The sequence below is a fragment of the Salvelinus namaycush genome, chromosome 38 (genome assembly GCF_016432855.1).
Source record: "Salvelinus namaycush isolate Seneca chromosome 38, SaNama_1.0, whole genome shotgun sequence".
Classification (NCBI taxonomy): Eukaryota; Metazoa; Chordata; class Actinopteri; order Salmoniformes; family Salmonidae; genus Salvelinus; species Salvelinus namaycush.
Genome location: NC_052344.1, coordinates 3600379 through 3623503, shown reverse-complemented (window position 1 = coordinate 3623503; position 23125 = coordinate 3600379). Strand labels below are relative to the sequence as shown.

Sequence of the window (23125 nt, the reverse complement as noted above, 5' to 3'; positions counted from 1 at the left end):
GTGGAGAAAAGTAGAACTACTAGCACTGACAATCTGTTGCTGGTTTGCTGCTTCCGCCTTCTCATCCGCAAATGAGAGAGGCACCAACAATGTCCAGCTACTCCAGAGTAATTCATCATGCCACCAGTATATTATGCAGCAACAAAGGTTCCCTGGCCCTCCAGCAATTGCACAGGAAAGTATTCCAGCGTGTTGAAATAACTGAGGACGATTTTTGGTACATCGTAAAGAAGTGTTCTCGGTTTGTTGCGGTGCGGAACCGAGAGAGGACGGACGAATGGGGAGCTGACTGTGTGATTGTCGCCAAAACGTCGTTGCGACTATGTAAAAATTACACAAAACAAGATTGCAGAGATTGCCAGGAGCTTCACCTTTGCAAATATTTTGTTTATGGAAACTGTAGATTTGGGAAAGGCAGGTAAGAGAAACCTCGACCGTGGTGAGTCGTTTTTGCTAGGTTGAAGAGGGGAGTGCCTAGCTAGCAGCAGCATAGCATATATGAGATAGCTATCACGCCCCCTTTTATTCTGTATTGATCAATCTGGACAAATAACACCTGCATCCTCTAGTCTAGTCCACTAATGTATGTAAAACTTGTGTTAGCACATTTATTATCATCAGGTATATTATAAATGTAAATACAATATATTGCCATATGATGCAGAATTGCCTATTTGCTTAAATTCCTTGATTTGGAAAGCATATCATGATCATGACGTTTCAGTAGCCTACACAAAAACAAAATGATGCTTGATGTCTTTATGGTACACTCCTGTCTGTTTACCTACTCTACTCCGGTCTGTATGTGTGTGCTGTTCTCTCTCTGTAGGAAGCAGTGTAAGTTCTCCCATGACGTGCGTTCAGAGCATAACTACACGCTCCTGAGGGAGTGCACTCTGCATGAGCTGCACGAGGATGACCTGTTCCTGTTACTGCTGCAGAATGATCCCACCCTGCTGCCGGAGGTAACACATACACACACCAACAGATTGCAGCCCAAATAAATGCTTCACAGAAACACACACACAGAAAATACAGCACAGGCTGCTCCACTACAGACTAGAGCCCCACTACACACCTGGATGGAGCCTTACCAGGGCCTGGCGGTCTCCATTAAGAAATGAGCCCAGTTCCAATCCCTAGCACCTCTCCCTAAGCCCTTGTAGACTTTCATATTCCCTTTCTCCCTTAGATGAATACAGTAGAAACGCAATGCTGTGTCTCATGCTCTCTTTGTGTGTGAATTTGTCTGTCTTGCTCCATAAAGTCTTGCTCCTTTAAGTAAAATGTGGGACGTTTCTGCATTACAGGTTTCTGCCCTCAGGGAGTGTAGCAGTGTTCTGAGTGCTCTTTGTGTACGAGCTCATGGGTAGAAGGCGTAGACCTCTATCTTTCTCTCTCACTCTTTTTATCTCTCTCTCATTCTATCTCCCCAAAGAGGGAAGGACAGGAGTAGCTTACATCCTGGCATTCCAGAGAAGGGAATTCTGGACAAGTTTATAGGCAGGTTCAGTGCCAGTGAGAAGTGAATCCTGCACACTGATTGGACGATACCGCTCCGAACCAGATGCACCCGTAATCTGATTGGACAACTATACGGAGGCCTTGGAGGGACAAACAAGTTTCTCAAAAAGAAAAAGGAAAAAAACGTGTGTTCAGTTTTCCGAGAGTAATGTTGGCTCATCCAGTCTAAACAAATATCACAGTAAATCGATGAAAAGGTTGAAAAGACAAAAGAAAAAACACTACGAATACCACCACGTTCAGCCTAAAGCCCAGTGTGGGTGAAGAGTGATCTGAGATGAAGACAAGCCACCTTGGACCTGTGGGACTTCTTGTGTGTAAAAAAAAAAAAAAAAAAATGAACGAAAAAAAGAGCAAACAAAGAATGTTATTTTTTTAAAGAAAAAAAAAGGAAATATAAAAACTTACGCTGTTGATGTGGGTTTGTCCCCAGGAAGTATTCGTTACCCAGAGAGGTAAAGTAGAACTTCTTGGTGTGTGAGGTTAGATAATTTTTTGGCCGATGACTATGTAAGCCTTCTAAAGGCAACTGCTTGTTCCAGCCCCTCTGGTTGGCTATGTGTGACTGCATTTCCACGATGATTGTCTCTGACATTGTTGCCGTGTGTTCCTGACGTCAGGTGTGCTCTCACTACAACAAGGGCTCCGGGCCCCACGGCGCATGCACCTTCAGGGACGGCTGCACCAAGGTGCACATGTGCATGCACTTTGTGCATGACGACTGCATGTTCGGGCCTAAGTGCAAGAGGCAGCACGTCATCGACCAGCATGGCCGCCGCATGCTGGAGGAGAGGGGCCTTAGCGGTGACATCATCAACGACCTTCCCTTTGTCTACCAGAACCTCCACCGCCTCAACACACCCACTACACCCTACACTGCTAAAGGTATGTAAATCCCTCACCTGGAGTGTGTGTGTGTGTTGTTTTGGCTTGATCTGCAGTATATGTGCATAATCCCTCTGTATATGTGTGTATCAGAGCGTGTAGGTGAGCTGGTCTCCAGTCCTGTGATCAAGAAAGAGGACAGGAAGGAGATTTGTCTGCATTTCATACGCAGGAACTGTAGATTCCAGGGTGAGCTCTCTTCTCCTTGATGTTATATATTTATTTATATTTGCCTGTTCAAATTGTATTTGTCACATGCGCCGAATACAACCGGTATTACCGTGAAATGCTTACTTACAAAGCCTTAACCAACAATGCAGTTTGTGAAATAGAGTTAAGAAAATATTTACTAAATAAACTGAAGTTAAAAATAAAATTAAAAGTAACACAACCAAATTTTATAACAAAAAGGAGGCTATATACAGGGGGTACTGGTACTGAGTCAATATGTGTGGGTACAGGTTAGTCGAGGTAATTTGTACATGTACAGTACCAGTCAAAAGTTTGGACACACCAACTCATTCGAGGGTTTTTCTTTATTTTTTACTATTTTCTACGTTGTAGAATATTAGTGAAGACATAAAAACTATGAAATAACACATGGGATCATGTAGTAACCAAAAAAGTGTTTAAGGAATCAAAATATATTTTTTATATTTGAGATTCTTCAAAGTAGCCACCTTTTGCCTTGATGACAGCATTGCACAGTCTTGGCATTCTCTCAACCAGGTGAGGTAGTCACCTGGAATGCAGGTGTGCCTTGTTCATTTGTGGAATTTATTTTCTTCTTAATGTGTTTGAGCCAATCAGATGTGTTGTGACAAGATAGGGGTGGTATACAGAAGATGGCCCTATTTTGTAAAAGACCAAGTCCATATTATGACAAGAACAGCTCAAAAAAGCAAAGAGAAACAGAAAATGCCATGAAGCGCTATGAGGAAACTGGCTCTCATGAGGACTGCCACAGGAAATGAATACCCAGAGTTAACTCTGCTGCAGAGGATAAGTTCAGTAGATTTAACTGCACCTCAGATTGCAGCCCAAATAAATGCTTCACTGAGTTCAAGTAACAGTCATAACTCAACATCAACTGTTCAGAGGAGACTGCGTGAATCAGGCCTTCATGGTCGAATTGCTACAAAGAAACCACTACTAAAGGACACTAATAAGAAGAGACATGAAATGTGAGCAATGGACATTAGACCAGTGGAAATCTATCCTTTGGTCTGATGAGTCCAAATTTGAGATTTTTAGTTCCAGCCGCCTTGTCTTTGTGAGAGACAGAGTAGGTGAACGGATGATCTCCACATGTGTGGTTCCCACCGTGAAGCATAGAGGAGGTGGTGTGACGGTATGGGGGTGCTTTGCTGGTGACACTGTTGGTGAATTATTTACACACTTGAACAGCATGGCTACCACATCGTTCTGCAGCGATACGCCATCCCATCTGGTTCGTGCTTAGGGGGACTATCATTTGTTTTTCAACAGGACAATGACTCAATAACACCTCCAGACTGTGTAAGGGCTATTTGACCAAGGAGGAGAGTGATGGAGTGCTGCATCAGATGACCTGGCCTCCACAATCACCCGACCTCAACCCAATTGAGATGGTAGAGTGAAGTGAGTGAAGGAAAAGCAGCCAACAAGTGCTCAGCATATGTGAGAACTCCTTCAAGACTGTTGGAAAAGCATTCATCATGAAGCTGGTTGAGAGAATGCCAAGAGTGTGCAAAGCCGTCTTAAAGGGTGGCTACTTTGAAGAATCTAAAATATATTTTGTTTTGTTTAACACTTGGCTACTACATGATTCCATATGTGTTATTTCATCGTTTTGATGTCTTCATTATTATTCTACAATGTAGAAAATAGGAAAAATAAAGAAGAACCCTTGAATGAGTAGGTGTGTCCAAACTTTTGACTTGTACTGTAGGTAGGGATAAAGTAACTGCATAGATAATTAACAGTGAGTAACAGCAGTGTAAAAACAAAGGGAAGAGGGGGATCAATGTAAATAGTCTGGGTGGCCTTTTGATTAATTCTTCAGTCTTATAGCTTCGGTGTAGAAGCTGTTAAGGAGCCTTTTGGACCTAGACTTGGCGCTCCCTTTTTGGTGTATTTTCTATGTTTTTGGTATGTTTGGTTGTGGTTCTTTCATGCTTGTTTGTGTTATGCGTTTGTGTGCCCAGACCAGTGTATCCGTGTGCATTTTAACTTGCCCTATAAGTGGGAGGTGTTTGATGGGAACGGCTGGATACGCCTGCATCACACTGAGGACATCGAGAGAGCCTTCTGTGACCCCCGGAACACACACAGGTCAGAGTTCACCACTGCCCACTAAAGTTGAAAGTGGACTCTTACGCACCTTTCAAACCAAGACATTTTTCCTCCAACTTTAGCATCCTGCTAACTTTTATTTCCACGAACCAACCTAGTCATGATTGCGGTAAAATTCTGCCTACGGCTTTGTATGAAATGTCGCCGTAATGCACTATGCTCTTAAAGGCAAATTCCACCCAAAACACCTTTATTTTTGTATTTTGGAAGTTATATATCTTAACTTGATTGCTGACATGCAAAACAATTTGGGACTATATCAACAATGCACTATTGAAACAAATACCAAAATATCGTTTTTGGGAGTTTTTCTTTAAGCTCTTGATGGTAGCGAGGCAACACCCTTACTACTGTCCTCCTAGCCGTTCCAAACTTTGCGAGGCATGTCACTTCATCCATCTCTTCATCAAGCCCAGCACATTAACTGTTTTCTTAACCACACCTGGAAATATTCATAAATAATTACTTTGGGAATAAATATCACTGAATGATGAACATAATGGAATAAAGTAGGCTAACGCAATTGAAGGCATCAAATTGTTGCTTACCGAAACTCCGAAAGTCATCATTGTTATAATACATTTGAAGCGTAGCCTACCCGTGTGTGGTCAACTATTTCAGCACCGTTTTGTGCTGCTTTGAGACAAGCGTGGGGCCTCTTGATAATTCAATCAATGTCCGATTTGTATTTTAACTGAATCTCCATTTGGGTGTTGGTTAGGCTACAATTAGGCTGTGGAAATGTTAGCTAAGTTGAGGTGAGTGCTGCTCATGATCGTCTTGTCTAGTTGGCTCATGTATTGACACTGATCAGAACATTTTGGCAGTATGTTATGTGAATTATTTTGCTCTTCACTTGCATTCGTTTAGTAGCCTAGTCCTACCTGACCAAAAGATTGGGACTTGTCTTAATCAATGTGATTTTCTTTCACTGAATCTCTGTCTGTAGGCTCTATTTGGTTAATTCTCTGGCTGGGAAAATAAGTAGAGGTGGTATAGCGCATCTGTTTGTTCGCTCATCTATCACTGATAGAAACATTTAGCATGCAATAATGTAGCCTAAATCAAATATAGGCCTAACTCCAAAAGCCTGCAGAAGTTGTGAAATATGAACACGAGACATGCTTTTTAAAATATAGATTGCTACTTTTTTTCGGTTTCATGATGAAGATACTCTCAATGTAAGACCCTACGCCTGCTCCCTAACAAAGCGGAGTGAGGGTAGGAAAGTGATGAAACGTGGGAAGAAAAAAAAGCATGGGCTTACCTTGGGCTCTGTTTCAAAATAAATAATGACAGCGGTTCCACACTTTGCCATGACGCAAGTTGTGTGGGAAAAATATTCTTTGTGTTTTTTACGTTCGTCTCCTACTATAAAATACACTGAACAAAAATGTGACCGACCACCTCGATTTGGTCTTATGTAGCAAATTTTTTACATTTTTTTACATTGGATAAAAGTAGAGACTCAGAGCCACAAAATGGTATATCATACACTGCAGTGGAGGAACAATGGGAAAGTACTTCTGTTTCGAAAATTGATTAACTTGTAACCTCACTTTTGAAAAAATGTCCCTTGAATGTTTTGGTACACCTTCTCTTTGTCTACTGTTCACACCCTCTTAAGCCCTATGGGCCCCACCCATCTCTTTTTAATGATTCACATGTGAGGCCATGTGCTGAACAGGGTGAGTAAGCAGTGTAGTAAACAACCAACGTTTAAGACTAAAAGTGATGAAAGGAGTGGCCTACAATAAGGAAAAACTCCAGGTAAAAATACACTTTATCTAGTCCTTGGCCTTTATCCTAATCTGACTTTGGTGCAGTCATGTTGTTATTCACATTACCGTCTCTGGCAAATACACTATATTAATTAACATCAAAGTATATTTGTCACATGCACAGGATACAGAAGGTGTAAACGGTACAGTGAAATGGTTATCAAAAATAATGTGTCCAGATAAAAAAGAATGTATAAATATTTTATAATTATTAGACAGACACACTTGTCTAAATTGATGGGTCATGTGAAACAAATGCTATAACCACCTGCCAGCCACATCTACCTAATTGGATTGGTCACTATTGTCTAGACATGTTCATGAAATATAATAAATAGAATGTCGTAATCACTCCCAGACACACCTGGCTAACTTGATGGGTCATGTAATCTGGCGAAGTGGAGTCTTTTGTTTTAGACATGTAGCAAAAAATGAACCATAATCCCAACCCATACACTAGCAATACAAACTGATTATCATAGCTAGCCACCATGCATGAAATGCTGTAGTATAAAGCTTACCAACTAGGTTCAATGTTAGCTAGCTAACATTAGGCTATAACTAGCAATGCAAATGGCTTTCTGAGATACTAATAATATTACTACACAGATCATACATGTAACATTAGCTAGCGAACCCGCAAGCTACTGTTCCCTAGCTAGCTAACAGTACGCTTTAACATGCAATGAAAACGACTTTCTGACTAAATTTGAAATGTACAGTATAATATCTAAAAATGAAGCTAGATTCTTACCCGTATACATGGATGAACGCGTCACGGCACACTGGAACCCCTTTTTACTCCGTTACAACTTGTTTGGCCCCCGTTGTGTCAAGTCATTCCAGTTCACAATGACCGTGTGCAGAAAGTAGTCCGTCACAACTTTTCCCTCTGATCTTTGTCGATAGCGCCTGCTAAATTAGTTAACATGTATGCTCTCGTTGACTGGCCCTCGCTTCATATTCGTCGCCAAACCCACTGGCTCCAGGTCATCTATAAGTCTTTGCTAGGTAAAGCCCCACCTTATCTCAGCTCACTGGTCACCATAGCAGTACCCACCCATAGCACACGCTCCAGCAGGTATATTTCACTGGTCACCCCCAAAGCCAATTCCTACTTTGGCCGTCTTTCCTTCCAGTTCTCTGCTGCCAATGACTGGAACGAATTGCAAAAATCACTGAAGCTGGAGACCCATATCTCCCTCAATAACTTTAAGCACCAGCTGTCAGAGCAGCTCACAGATCACTGCACCTGTACATAGCCCATCTGTAAATAGCCCATCCAACTACCTCATCCCCATACTGTTTAAAAAAATATATATGTTTTGCTCCTTTGCACCCCAGTATCTCTACTTGCACATTCATCTTTTGCACATCTATCACTCCAGTGTTTAATTGCTAAATTGTAATTAATTCGCCACTATGGCCTATTTATTGCCTACCTCCCTTATCTTACCTCATTTGCACACACTGTATATAGACTTTTTCTCTATTGTGTTATTGATTGTATGTTTTTTTATTCCATGTGTAACTCTGTGTTGTTGTTTGTTTCGCACTGCTTTGCTTTATCTTGGCCAGGTCGCAGTTGTAAATGAGAACTATTTCTCAACTAGCCTACCTGGTTAAATAACGGTGAAATAAAAATTAAATAAATTCAAGGCACCAATGTTTTCGAGAGCAGTAGCAACACTTTTGCAGTTCTCCATTGATAACGTTATGTCTTTCAAAAAAGCTGCAGTAACAAGGATCATTTACACATACTGAGCAGCTCACGTTATAGACATAAGCATGCGAAATCGAAAACTGTGATTATGTTTTTAATTATTGAACCGAAACCGAACTTACCTCAAAAAGCACTAATCGCTCAGCACTAGTAGTATCCTAAACCTATCGATGTTACATTTAGCTGGGTGAATGGAATATGAATGACAGTCATCCAATGTGGTGTAATAGAAATAAAGCCCTGCTCATGAAGTAAAAAAACGTCCTCCCTCATCTTAAACGGCATCGACCACCACTGACGTCCCCCCATATCGGCCCACATGCACTCTCTCTCGGTAACTTGCCGGCATGTGCACGCGAGATATAAACGGCTTATCCAAGTAAGAATGTGGTAAAAATAGAACTGTATGAACTGGGTTCTAATAAACATTAGCTGATTTTTTTTATAGGCAATATACCGTAAAATCTGACTGTAAAATTAAAACAATCCATGAATGTCTCTCTCTCTCTCTCTCAGTCCGGGCTCTCGGCCAGTAGACTTCCTAACGATGACACAGGAGTCAGACCCCGTGCGCCGCCTGTCCACGGTTTCCTCGGTAACAAAGCCGGCTCACTACATCCTGACCACTGAGTGGCTGTGGTACTACAAGGGCGACCACGAGAACTGGATTGAATTTGGAAGACCCGTGAGTCTGGAGGGAGAAGGGGAGGCATTGAGCTTTGTGGGGGTTGAGATATGGTTGTGAGGATTCAGTGATGTTAAGTTGTAGTGGTGCTGTTGTGGTTGAGGTATGGTTTAAGAGCATTCAGTATTGATAAGGGCCAAGATTCAATGCAAGGCGCTCTATAGAGCAGCACATTACTCTCGAGTTTTAATTTAGCATGAGCCGAAATGCACAGCGTTTACCGTGAATGCTATCTCCGCGAATGTCGGGGAAATTACCATTAAAAGGCGCATTGTCGGCAGTCCAGTGTGCTGTTCTATAAAACGCCTTGGATTGAATCCCGGCTAAAATATGTGTTGGTGTTGCGGTCAGGACGATAAACAGCGTACGACATCCCTCTCGTCCCGGGAGCTGGAAGAAGCGTACCTGGCAGACAGATCTGCTGAGGTCACCATTATGAAAGGTCACCGCAACTACTACCTCAGTTTTCAAGGTAAAGCCCTTATTACATACCCAACATGCACCTGCACTGAAATAGCTGTGTAAGAAATTAACCTGATCAATATGTTTATATCAAAACATACAGTGACCAGGACGAGAAGTCATTCATCTTTGACCTCTCCCTTCTCTTTATTGTACCCTTCCTTTCTCTACCCTACCCTCATCTCCTCTGCCCATCTCCTCATCAACTTGTCCTCCACGTTCAAACTTTCCTGCAGACATGTACCAGCGGAACCCCAAACACAACACCAAGAGGAGGGTGCGTCGCCGACCACGCTTCATCTCCATCGTGGAAGTGGAGAACAAGACTGCATCGTAGGGAGAGAGAGAAAATAATTGGGAGGAATAAATGGGCAGATCTGTTCCTCTCTGAATGAATGGAGTACCTTTACTCTGGATCTGGTGAAATTGGACTGGCTGACAGTCACCCCAATACAACACAGTATGTAAATCACTCAATACCACAGGGATGACTACCAGGTACAGCCATGTAGAGCCAGCAACAGGAAATCAGTGTGTTGATCATTTCAAATAATGTTAGTGATTTTGTCTGCATTTTGTCTGCAATCATTTTTGGGGGGTTCAATGGAAAACCTGGTGCCCTCAACTGAAGTCTGTTTTTACGTTTCCTGTAAGCATGTAGTCAATATCAAGGTACAACTCGTCTTTTATGTACAAACTGTCTGACTGTAGACACATGAGGAAGTATGTTTTTTTTATTTTCTGTATATTTTAACATTTAGAATATCGATCAAGTTATGAGTTAATCGCGGTCTGTAGTATATAACTCTATTTCCTAGCATGCATCTCTATATTTGTGTAAGGATGAAGATGTGATAATAAACTATAGACTGGTCTGCCATGTTTATTTGTGGAATAGTTTTGTCTATTTAATGTTGTTCAAGACCATACTCAAACTATCATTTGCATGTACCCCCATGTTTATCATAATTAATTAATTACACAGAAACCTTATTTTGAAGATCATTTGGCCCTAATATTCTACATGAAAGCCATATAGATCCATGATTCACAAGGGCCTATGCCTTGCATCAAGCAGGACAAGTTAACCGGTATTTTGAGTGCTATTCTCCCAGCCAATGACCAGGTATGTTGGCACACGCAGTTGAGGAATACTAGGGTGTTGCAGAGAACGCTTTGCTGCAAAACCATCTAAGCGATGCGCGCCTCCCAATAATAAACCCAATTATAGCGTGCTCATGATTTGCGTGTGGAATCGAATGTCATTTTCGGGTATTATGGACAAAATTGGAGGCGTTATGATAGATTCCTATTTGAGGCGGACAGTGTGATACTGAGACATGTCCAGAATCTCAGGTTTTCCAATGATGAGCGTATGACGTTTCACCGCGAGATGAACACGGCGCGGCTTACGTTCAAGTGGTCGGCCGCGAACAGATTCAGTCATTACTGGCGACATTGGGAGTTATTTATCTAACGGAAAAACGGGGTTTCAGGTTCTGCATTTTGCAACATAGTAATTGTGTTCGTTCTCTCCGTGCCGGGGAGCGCGTGGCTGCATGGGCCTGGGAGATGCGTGACGCGCCTGTACCGCATCTCCTGGATGGCAGGTAGGCTCCATCACATCGCTGTGAAAAAATAGGCTATGGAAAGAAAGAAATGCGCCGAATGTTGTAGGCTACATGTGTGTTTGAGATATTTTGATTAGGCTTTTTTCTTTTATTTCAGTTACACATAGGTTAGTTTAATATTATCAGCCGATTGTCAGCATTCAGTCTAAAAAAGGCTTCCAAATTTGAGCTATTAACATCTCGCCCTTGATGCCCTTTTTATCGCTGAAATGTATCAATTTGTCTATTGCTGCGAAAGTGTAGGCATACTGTGGGAAACTGTAAGAATGTCCGCTAGACGAGGTAGCCTAATGATAAAGATAGGATAATACGCTGGGAATTGTCATGACCGACAGTATTATAGGTTAATTATGATACAACTAAATCCGTTGGCTATTTCAAATAGGCCTAATAAATAAAGGAACCGCACGGTGGCCGTCGGATGTGTGAGATGCATGATGTTTGTTGGCAGACGTGGCCTAATATAAGCCTCCCAATAATGGGGTCAGCCAGCTATCAAATGTGTCAGGACACTGGTAAGGCGTCTGTTGCTTTAGTAGCCTAGTTAAAAATAGCCATTAACCCATTCAAGGTTTCTATACAATGAAGATATTTTTTATTATTAGGCCTTTATCTCAGTAGATTTGTATTATTAGATATTTGCATATAGGGCCTCCTGGTCGCCAGAAAGCATGCAGTGATGATGCTATTGAGGAGAGATGGCATCGCACGTGTGTGATGTGACAACTCGCGTGCCATGGAGAGACTGATTTTGATGAGCGCGTGTTCGAGGATGTGCCCCGGAATCTCTCAGGGCCTGCGCACTAATTGCGCGCACCTGCTGGTAGCGTCCTTGCTGGTGTCCATGACGATGTCAAGCTCACCTGTTGCAGGTACGTGACATTTAATTGTCTTACCCTCATAGGCATGGATGGCTGATAGCTTTGAGTCAGAATGATAAGAATTACTGTTCACACCTGGTTTCATCAAGGTACACTGAGACAGGGCCAGTATTTGACTTTTCCTCGACTTTTATTTGACTTTCCCAGTATTTGACTTGCCGTTGACTTTTGGAGCTGGCCTTGGTGCTGAATGCACCAACTTCCATATTCACTCCCATCTCGTCACCTAGTGTCTTTCCATCCGTTTAACTCTGTCCATTCATCCTCCATCTCTGTGACTCGGTTATGTTGTCAGGGACAGATGGACAGTGGATGCCTACACACACAGTCATCCCTCAGTCAGTCCCACTCACTGGCCTTGAGGAATCACACACACACACACACACATACGGCACATACAAGCACCCCCTCAAAGTCAAATATATCATGACTTAAAATAAAGAAATCTGTGGGCGGCTGTGTGACAGGGGCAGACGGACTGCTGCCTGGTGATGAAGGATGTTTAGCACTGCTGAGTGGATCATTGTCATCAAAGCCATGTGGATCGACCGAAGGGTGCTTCATGCTATTCTTAGAAACACAAGTCTTTTCTCTCACCTATCTTCATTCCTGCAGTCTCGTTCTCTGTCTTTCTCCTCTCTCGATTACTCTTCCCCTCTCTAATTATATTTCTCTGTATTTTTTTCTGCTCTCTCCATCACTAACTCCCTCTCTGTATCAATGTAATGCGTGTGTGCGCGTGCGTGCATGTGATTTGATCCTGCTGTTGGCTTGGACGCCTCTGAGCTGTGTGCCGTGTCTGCAGCATACCAATGAGCTCGCTGCCACACAGCACGTGACGCTGCCGCAATGCACGGCAGTGCCTAGTCAAGGCTAGGAGGAGGAGGCAGGGTGCTCGCCATAATGTAACTTACTATACTGCCGTGTGGGTGTGGGAGGGAGGGGATGGATGAGGAGCAGGGAGAGCAAGGAGATTGTTCATTTATTCTGTTTGAGTCAAGGTAACCATCCCAGAGTGGTTATCATACATCTGTACTATGGCGCTTTGTGATACAGTATGTTGTGCATAAAATCATGATAAATGAACAGTGGCACTGGGTGTTTTTCAATGCCTATGTGTGCGTGTAAGACTCTTCAGTGTCCTGTTGAGTGACGATTGTGTGTGCAGGGCCGACCCTCCAAATAAGCGACAGTCAGGGTCTCAACTTACTGCTGAGAGTTAGAATAGTAGAATACACAAGGTGCCATTTTGAAATTTGGTTTTGCATCAGCAGTTTTCCTCTCATGTCAGTCACTCAATTAGCCCATGTCGGCTAACATTTTAGCCAGCTATCTAAAAATTGTATGAAGTAATCATGCAGGGCACGTGCCCAGGGGCCCTGACCTCCAGGGGGCCCCCATTGATTTGTTAGTCACTCACCCAGATATTGTATCAACATGGCTTAATAAGTCATATGGCAAAATGTGTGGAATTGCTGGAAATTGGCTTAAAACAGAAAGAAATCACCTTTTAGCAAAATGTGTATAAATTGCAGGAAATTGGATTTTAAAACTGCAAAATTTCTCTCTGCCCCATGACAAAATGTGTAAAATTGCAGAAAGATGTATTTAAAACTGTCTCTATTCATGTCAAAATGTTTAAAATTGCAGGACTTTTTTTATTTGTTTTGAGCCAAGAAGGGGAGACACAAATGTTTTGCCCATGAGATAGAGGTCACACAAGCAAATCTCGCTTAGGGCCCCTAAAAGGCTAGGGTCGGCTCTCTCTCTGTGTGTGTGTGAGAGCTCAGTGCTGGCCTCTATCCTCTGCTCATTGTATTCTCTAGATGGAGCTCAGCTTTAACTAGGTCTCTCAGCCACCAGCAGGGATTCTGCTCAGCCTGCTGTGTTCATACATTAATTTTAACCACGCACACATGTACACGACCCTGCGAAAGACTAGTGTCCTGTCCAGGGAGCGTACTTGTACATCAAGCTGCCTCGCGCTACAGAAACAGGAGAGGCTCCTGCACTATGGGCCATTCTGGCCTGGACAGTCACGCGTGTTGTGACTGTAGTTTATCTCTCCACAGGCGGTGTGGACTCCAACGGAACGACAGCAACACGGTCCTCATCGCGGTCATCACCGTCACCCTCTTCCAGATGGCCAGGCGCCACCCCACCCAAAGACACTAGTCACCATGGTAACACTGACGCTGCCTCAGTGGACGATGAAGCTCAGGGCATACATCTCCTCCTGAGACCCCCAGACCTGCTGTCCCCCAGCCACCCCCCTCCTCTGCCCCCCCACAGCCAGCCCACCCTCACCCCTCCCCCACCCTGGGAGCACGCCCCCTCCCTAGAGGAGGCCTGGGGCTCCGGAGACTACCTGGAAACGCTTTCCTTCATGGTCCCAGAGGGGGAGGAACTGGCCCTGGCCACAAGCTTACCCAGTCACACCTACGACCCTGACGACGGGGCCTCCTATGACACCTCCTTCCCCTCCCGCCCAACCCTCCCCCTGTCCTCCAGCCTCCTCCGACCCTATACGTCCCCCACCTCCCCCCTCCGGGAGGGTCTCCCCTTCACCCACCCTGCCCAGCCTGAGGGATACCCTCACTGGGATGAAGAAGACTATGACCTGGGGGACATTTTTCCTCTGGTGCCCACGGAGCTGCTGCTGCCAGACATGAACAGTCTGGAGTACTACACCAATCTGCTGGCCAGAGAGAGAGACGAGGAGAGGGAAAGGGAGCGAGAACGGGAGAGGGAAAGGGAGCGAGAACGGGAGAGAGACAGGGAAAGGGAGAGTGATGGGGAGAGGGATAGAGATGGAGAAAGAGACAGAGATAGAGAAATTGTCATCCCACCCCCAAAGACTACCCCCAAACTTGGCATCACACCCACCACTACCACAAAAACACACACACACACTCAGCCCCCAACCCCCTCCCCTAGCACAGGGCCCCCTCCTGCCCGGGACCACAAGCACCCTCTTGTCCCCTCAGCAGGTCCCACCCCTCCCCTGACCCTCTCACCCACTCTCTGGGATGGTCAGGGTACCCCCACCCCTGGAGTCAGACCCACCTCCAGAGTACCCCCTCAGCCTCCTGTTCTGCGGCCCAGAGTCCCCCCAGCTACCCCTGGCAGACACCCTCCACTGCCCCCATCTAACACCACCAGCCTGGCTCGCCCCCCCATGCTGCGACCTCCAGGGAGGGACCCCATAAAACCACCACCACCTGTGACCGAGGTCCCCAGCAACCGACCGACGACCACTACCAAGGCAACCACTGTTACCACGACAACCCCTGGCACCCTGGCGACTCCCCCAGCCCCTCCAGGACGCCAGTACCTGTGTAACGTCACCAAGCCTGACATGTACCTGGTCAGAGTGGGTAAGACAACACCAGTAGAACTCATAGTAGACTAGAGATGGAGGTACATACTGTATGAGAGGCAATTGTATTCCAATATTGTAGATGGGGATGCATTGCACTGTGCTCTACTGTTCTGGCCTGTAAATGTGTTGTGGTGGAAACTCATGGTCACCTGTTTAAAAGGGAGCACATCCCTTGGTTAATGTATAGCTTAGGAGTGTGTTTTCAGGGAATGCGTTGGCAATAGTTGAATGCAGGTTGCTTGAGGTTAAACCTGTCTCTTCCTAGTCCTGCCGAAGTCTGGCTCCACTGTGGGCTTTGGCCAGGTCAGGGACATCTTGAAGAGGGAGTTCAACCGCTCAGTGGAGTTGCAGGTAGGCCTACTATCAATACTCACTGGGGAAGCTTTGGGGAAAGAGCATGATTGTAATGCATTGCAGGAATGTGCAAATTTGCCCTTCACAAATGTCTTGAAAGCCAATCATGCCTGGCTTCCTTCTCCTCTGCTCTCTTCTCCCTCCCAACCTCCTCTCCACTCTCTCCCTCTGCTCTGTTCTCTCTCCCAACCCTCCCCTCTCTCTCTCTCTCCTTCCGCCAGTTCCTGAGAACTCCGTCTAGCTTTGCGTTCCGTGTTGTGGCGGGACCTCTGATCTTCACCGCCATGTCTGTCGTCAACGCTCTGCGCCAATCAACACAAAGCTCCTCCTTGTTCCCAACTGTCTCACCCCTCTACGGCATACCTGATCGCAAGTACCAGATACGCTCTGGTAGGAACCTCTCTCTCTCTCTCTCTCGCTCTCTCTCTCTCTCGCTCTCTCTGGCATATATGAATTAATCCTGCTATAGGACTCATTGCGACCAGCAGGTCAAACGAACGGCTAAAACGAACAAGTCTCTCAGAAAAACGAATCTCATATGATTCACATATGGTTCGTTTTTTCTGAGTGACTCGTTCATTTTAATCGTTCGTTTGACCTGCTGGTCGCAATGAGTCCTATAGCAGGATTGATACACGCTCCTCTGGCTCAGAAGCTCCAGAGAGATGATGGTCAGACCACGTGTCTGTCATATATTGGCACATGGAAGTAGCTCATGATGCAGGCAGCGTAGAGAAGAGAAATACATGTTCAGAACTGATCATTGATCTCCTGAATGAACTGAATGTTGTGATGACACAGCTTTGTAGAACCAAAACATACACCGCCTCTGCGGTTTTGAATTGTTTAGGGGGCCGCAGCTTGAACGATATTGTGCTCATCACCCTCATGGCAGTCAAGCAATGTATTCCGCCAGGAGTCGTATGCCCTCGCAATCTACAAATAGACATAGTTTAAATCAAACTTTTACAAGTCTGTCACAAAATGCAGCTCCAATAAGCCCCCCCCCCCCCCTATGGTGAACTAGAGGCTTGTAGAATCATGACTTGAGTTTTCAGTTCATCGTTGGCTGGTAGGCGGTCCTGCATGCTCTGGGCATTACTAACTCAAATGAACTGAATTAGTCGAAAGATTTGTTCTTTTGACTGAACGAGTCAAAGTTCTGAGCCAAACTTCCCATCACTAGTGTGTGTGTGTGTGTGTGTGTGTGTGTGTGTGTGTGTGTGTGTGTGTGTGTGTGTGTGTGTGTGTGTGTGTGTGTGTGTGTGCGCGCGCGTTTTAGTGCTGCATTGGACAATGTGTGTGTACTGTCAGTGTGATAATCTATAATGTGTGTGTTTTCTAGTGCTGCAGTTTGTGCCCGGTCACGTGGATGTGCGTGTGTGTAACTTCAGTGAGCGAGTGGAGAGAGGACTGCTGATGGCCTACACGGAGACACGCAGACGCGCACATGAATTTGGCAACGTTACTGTACAGGTGAGAGTCGTAGCCGTGAAAGTGTGTGTACTAGCCATTCACTTGGGCAGGTTCAGCGGAGCTGAGGAAAGAGATTCAGATCAATCAAAAAGTTTGTCAACCTGTAACGTGTGTGTGTGTGTGTGTGTTTGTTTACCTCCAGCTGCTGAACATCACCATGGGTCAGGCCAAGCCACAGGGTGACCAGAAGGTTCCGGTGGACATCACGTTTGCGTTGCGTGATGGGCGGGGCTACCTGTTGGGGTCAGAGGTCAGCGGTCACCTGAGACGCCTAAGCACGGTGGAGTTCAGCTTCTACCTGGGCTTCCCCGCGCTGCAGATCGCTGAACGTAAGTCTCACACACACCACACACATCTCATCTACCCCTCACTGACACTACACACACACCCCATCTATACACCAGTTACTATCCCACACATGCATGTGCACACACACACTTATACACTCTCACACCAGGGTGCCGTTTATAGCATCCTGACCATATGCATGTACTGTACTCCCACACATACCCATTCTAAATGAGTTACTTGCCCCACGGACGTCAGTGAGTAACCTGATTGTATCTTATCCATCCTGTGTTTGTCTCCCCAGCCTTCCACTACCCCGAGCTGAACGTTTCTCACCATCTACGCTCCTCCTGGGTCCGCACAGGTACGAATATTGAGATAATTACCGTGCTAGAGCTGCATGCATGTGTTTGTGTTGCAGTCATGATGGCCGTTTTTGAGAAGTGCATTAGTGTTGTGTGTGTGTGTGTGTGTGTGTGTGTGTGTGTGTGTGTGTGTGTGTGTGTGTGTGTGTGTGTGTGTATTGCAGTGTTACTGGGTGTCCAGGAGCAGACGGTGACTGAGCGGAGCTTCAAGGCTCGTCTGGAGCGCCGTCTGGCCCTGCTGCTGGAGGAGGGGCTAGGGGAGGGGAGTAAACGACCCCGCTGGAAGAGATCCACGGCCGTGGGTAACAACAGCTTACAGGTACTCAACACACTTATACACTCTCACACCCACTATGGGTGCTGTTTGTAGCATCCTTACCACATGCACATGCTGTACTCACCCACACACTACACACACACTCTGACTCCATGGTGTTATCTCCAGGTGGTGCGTGTGTCGAGGCTGGCAGGTTCAGGGCGTACTCTGGAAGTGGTGTATTTCGTGGAGGGACCAGAGGGGGAGAGAGTCCCTGCTGATGCCACCGCTGCCACCCTCAACCGCCTGGAGCTGCAACGGGCTGCCATCGTACTGGGGCACCGCGTCCAGAGACCCCTTGCCCAACGTGAGTCTATGCATGCGACCGTGCGTGTGTGTGTTCGTGCACCAGCGGGTGGCCGCATGTGCACTTGTGTATGTGGGATTTCGATAAGTAGTATCCAGTGATTCGCAATGTAAGCCCATGCAGGTTGCACTCATTTCCTAATGTACAGTAGCATATTGCTTAAATAAAAGTGTAAGCTGATTGTATATGTACATACTGTACTTGTCTTCTGTAGCTGTGGAGACCCTGACAGTGCCACCGTCTGAGACTCAGAGCAGCAGTGTCTGGCTGATTGTGGGGGTGGTGGTGCCTGTCCTGCTGGCTATCTTCATCATCATCATCCTCTACTGGAAACTGTGCGGCTCGGAGAAGCTGGAGTTCCAGCCTGATGCCATCAACACCATCCAGCAGAGACAGAAGGTCGGGGGCAGGGGTGAAGGGTTAGGGGTAGAGGGTCGACCTAGATGAGGGACTGGATTTGTTATCTGACTGGAATTTCATCAAAATAAGAAGGGCATAAGGCTGTAGTCATGCATACATACAGGTCTTGATGTGCTTGGATCTCTACTTGTTCCACCCTTTTCTCTCTCCTCATCTCTCTTTCTCCCCTCTTTCTCTCTCCCTTTCTATATCCCCCCCCTCTCTCCAGCTCCAGGCTCCCAGTGTGAAAGGGTTTGACTTTGCCAAGCTCCACCTGGGGCAGCACAGTAAGGATGACATCATGGTGATCCAGGAGCCTGGTTCCCTCCCTGTGCCCATCAAAGAGGCCACCCCCTCTGAGGGAGGGGATCTCAACACTCCCAAATCCAAGGGCTCCTCCACCAAGGCCTCCCGCGCTAACCGCCGTAGGGGGAGGTTGGTAACACATCCACACGCAGGGATACATCCACACAAATCCACACTAACCGCTGTTTTTCTCTGATTGGCCAGACTGTCCCCGTCAGATGGTGACTCGTTAGGTAGCGACCAATCGAGTGGCAGGGAGTCTGCAGAGGAGACCACCAGATATGTGGGCACGCCCCACGAGGGGAAACCGCACCGAAACAAAACGCCCAAGAATGGCAAGAGACACGGCCATTTCTCTTTACCTAAAGCCTTATTCATAACATTCTGATAGAAATGTACCATAATAGAACAAACTGGATTCTTAGTCATGTAGATTATAATGAGGAATCAGGTCATCTCTACATGTATACTATTCTATCTACAATGCCCATGCTGAAACATAGAGGAGAATAAGTGGTAGAGGGAGAGATTGTGTGACTTAAAGAGTGCGAGTGTGTATATATTTGTGTGTGTGCGTGCGTGTGTCCTAGAGAGAGCTATGCGCTGAATCAGCAGGAGAACAACTGATTAAAGGAGTTGCATCAAAGAGAAAAACAGAGGGAGAGCGAGAAAAGGAGAGAACGAGGTAGTGAGAGGGAGCAGGGAAAGAGGAGTGCAGGAAAGAATGCAGGACGGAGAGAGAGTGGAGGAGGGGGAGGGAGCAGAAGCGGAGGGGAGAAAAAGCTTGCAATGTGAACATGTCCTGAATCGCTCTCTCTGATCACCAAGTGATAATGCTTCTTGCCCCCTCCCCCTCTCTGTCTCCCTCTCTCTCGCCTCCTCTCTTTTTGTTCTGACCTGGATCATAGGGAGGAGTAAGATGGGAAAGTCCTCGCTTCATTTTGAGTGGTTCAGTAAAGCTGCAGCTTGCCAGGAAGAACCCAGTTTAGTGTTGCAGTATTACTACAGTTTACCTTACTCTCTTTCTCCCTCTCCCTGTCTCCCGCTCCCCAGTCCCTCCCACAGGCAGTGGTCCAGATGAGCTGCTCTCCTCTTCCTCCATCTTTGACCACGTGGACCGTCTGTCCCGAGGCTCGTCTGACGGCAGGGCTCGCCAGGCCAACAAGGTCCAGCTGATTGCCATGCAGCCCCGGCCCAGCCCACCACAACACTCACACAGCCCCACCATCACAGAGAGGGTCAGCGCAGAGGTGAGAATATACACTCTTACACACACAGCTAGCTCACACAGGCGAATACACTCAGACACACACACACCTTAAAACTCCTTAACATCTTGGTGTGTGTGTTTATCTAGGTGGCTCTGAGACATAAGTCGGAGATCGAGCACCACAGGAACAAGCTGCGTCAACGGGCTAAGAGGCGGGGCCAGTGTGAGTTCCCCTCTATGGATGACATCCTGGATGCCTTCGGGCAGGCGCAGGAGGAGGCGGGGCAGGGAGGGTGTCCCCAGCGCCTCTACAGCTCAGCCCATGACCACATGGACAGCATCTTGCACACCGACCCCCCCTCGCCCCCCACCCCAGGGGAATCCAGGAAGAGGTGAGATGGTCAAACATACTAAAACTCTTAGTCTTTCCTCCATGGTCAACTTGTTTCATAAATACCTCCCACTAGCATCAGGTGGTTTTCATTCTTTGTATCAAGATTCTCCTTTTCGTTCTTCTGCATAGACCTCTAGATAGAAGATATTTGCGTCCCTTGTACACGGTTTCGCTGTAGAGCCCAATGAATAGTCACGCTGAATATGTGTGACCGATCTGTATTAGTGTCTGTGACTGAATTAGATGGTTCTGTGAGACTCCGTTGTATGAATGTGTCTGTGACTAATCTATGCCGATGTCTTTCCCTGCCCTGCCAGGGGGAGGCGCTCTCCTCGGGGCCGGCGGAGGCAGCAGGGGAACGGCAGTCTGCCAGACACAGACAGACTGACGGACAGAGACCGCCTGCTCACAGACCACAGCGCCACCTACAGGAAATACCCTGGACTCAACAACGTGGCCTACATGGTGAGACACACATACTATGCGCATACTGTGTGTGTGTGCAGGTGCGCATAGTGTGTGTGTGTAGGTGCGCATAGTATGTGTGTCTCACCATGTAGGCCACACACACACCATATACATGCTCACTCACACTTCTTCCTCCTCTTCTCTCTCTCCTCCAGTCCGACCCGGACCTACCTCCAGACCACGGCAGCCCCTCCCCTAACGACGAGGTGTTTGACCACGCCCCTCCCCCGCCCCCCTACGTGCCTCCCCAGCCGTCCATCGAGGAGGCGCGGCAACAGATGCACTCCCTATTGGACGATGCCTTCGCCCTGGTGTCGCCCTCCTCCCAGGGCAGTGTCGGGGTCACGCAGGTCAGCCCCGCACTGCCAAGCCCCTCTCCCTCCCCACAGACACACCCATCACGCCAGTGGGGTTCCTACCCCGCAGCCCCCACACACAGCCCCTTCTCTGCGGTAAGAGTGTGTGTTTGTGTGTGTACTCCCAGGGTCTCTTCTGTGAAGTATGAATCATACTGTCTCTCTCAACCTCTCAGCTTCTCTCTCTCCCTCTTTACTATTTTGCATCTACATGTTTCTCCTCTCTCTCTCTATATATATATATGTTCTCTCCCCTCTTCCTGTCCAGAGGTATGCAGAGTTGGGGATGTCTCCCTCGTCAATACAAGGCCTGTTGCATAGGTGAGACAGATGTTACTATACTACTCAAGCTGAAGTACATTCAGTGAATGTCAGCATTTCTAAAATCGGGTGTATGTGTGTGTTTCAGGCAGGGCCTGGGTTCAGGGGCCTATGTTGCTGCAGAGGAGCAGTTGCAGGATTCTGTCTACGCCAACAGGGGGCAGTATGAAGAGCCTCCCTCCTCCTCCAGACCTCGGCCTGTTGGGGGAAGCACAGGTAAAGGCAACGTGTGCGTGTTAATTGGGATTAATGTGTGTATGCTAAGTGTACAATGTGTGTAGCTAATTACTTACATATGGTGTGTTGTTTGTGTTCTCAGGTGCTCAGCTGCATCACCTGACGCAGGTGGGCTTGTCGAGCCGGATCAGTGCGTACCCTGGGGTGGGCCGCAGCGTCTCTGGGCCAACAGGCTCCAGCTGGAACCAGCAGCCTTTAGACCAGGACCTCTCCAGACCCGGAGCCAGCAGGGAGACTGTGAGTCAGACTACATGATGACCAACAGGGACAGCATGAGACTGTATTGGGCGGACCACATGTCAGAGATGAAGAGAAACATTTGTTTTCCAGAGGAGTAATCTCGTTTACAGAGAAGTAATTTGATCTCTCTCTCATCCTATCTCTTTCGCTCTTACTCTGTCTCGGATCTATCTCCCTCTCTTTAGGTGCTGTCGTTCCCTGAGTTCTCCTCCTCCGGTGTGTTTCAGATGCCCAGCTCCTCTCTGGGAGACCATTCTGTCCCCCCAATGCTCCTGGCCCCTCCCACTCCAGAGTTCCCCCTAGATGAGTCCTCCCCCTCAGCCCAAAGCTCCGCCTCCCTCATCAAGGCCATCAGGGAGGAGCTACGACGGCTCGCCCAGAAACAGGTTGCTGTGGCCAGCAGTTACTCCTAGACCAGTGTGAGCCCCTACCCCATAACTGGTCAAAACTACTGGCTCTAAACTGGTCCGAACCAGTTTGAACTACTCATCCTAAGCAAGTATGGACCGACCGGAACCACTACCCCAAACTAGTTTGAAACAGTCAGAACCACTTTCCCTAAACTGGTTTAAAGAGGCTCATACTACTATTCATAAGCTGGTCTGAACAAGACTGAGCCAGTCTGCAACACGATTTCCTTACAACAATAACATTACGGTTCTTTACAGGGTTCTTCTCTCTGTAAAAGTTCCTCGTTCTACAGCACAGTGTTTCCACTGGACAGGAGGATCGAGTTTGTTTTCTTCAGAGTTCCATAGAAATGCTTCCGTGAGAGGGGCCGTCTCTGCCCTTTCTGACCT

At 46.7% G+C, this 23125-nt stretch overlaps 2 protein-coding genes across 2 annotated transcripts; both read left to right on the top strand.

Moving 5' to 3' along the window:
- The first annotated feature begins 75 nt into the window (after nt 1–75).
- LOC120032304 (protein mono-ADP-ribosyltransferase PARP12-like) lies at nt 76–10280 on the top strand. The gene is made up of 8 exons (XM_038978335.1): nt 76–418; nt 830–965; nt 2145–2409; nt 2503–2598; nt 4596–4722; nt 8764–8932; nt 9284–9404; nt 9631–10280. Exons 1-8 carry the CDS (start codon nt 90–92, stop codon nt 9729–9731), a joined length of 1344 nt encoding a protein of 447 aa, XP_038834263.1. The 5' UTR covers nt 76–89; the 3' UTR covers nt 9732–10280.
- Nucleotides 10281–11797: 1517 nt separating this feature from the next.
- Nucleotides 11798–22738, top strand: si:dkeyp-27e10.3 (UPF0606 protein KIAA1549). Its single transcript, XM_038977606.1, has 21 exons — nt 11798–11897; nt 13979–14607; nt 14944–15283; nt 15554–15639; nt 15864–16032; nt 16988–17118; nt 17261–17447; nt 17711–17770; nt 17936–18090; nt 18217–18394; nt 18609–18793; nt 19023–19228; nt 19304–19434; nt 20108–20349; nt 20457–20701; nt 21021–21168; nt 21327–21623; nt 21796–21848; nt 21937–22064; nt 22168–22322; nt 22511–22738. Exons 1-21 carry the CDS (start codon nt 11798–11800, stop codon nt 22736–22738), a joined length of 4053 nt encoding a protein of 1350 aa, XP_038833534.1.
- The last annotated feature ends 387 nt before the right edge of the window (nt 22739–23125 follow it).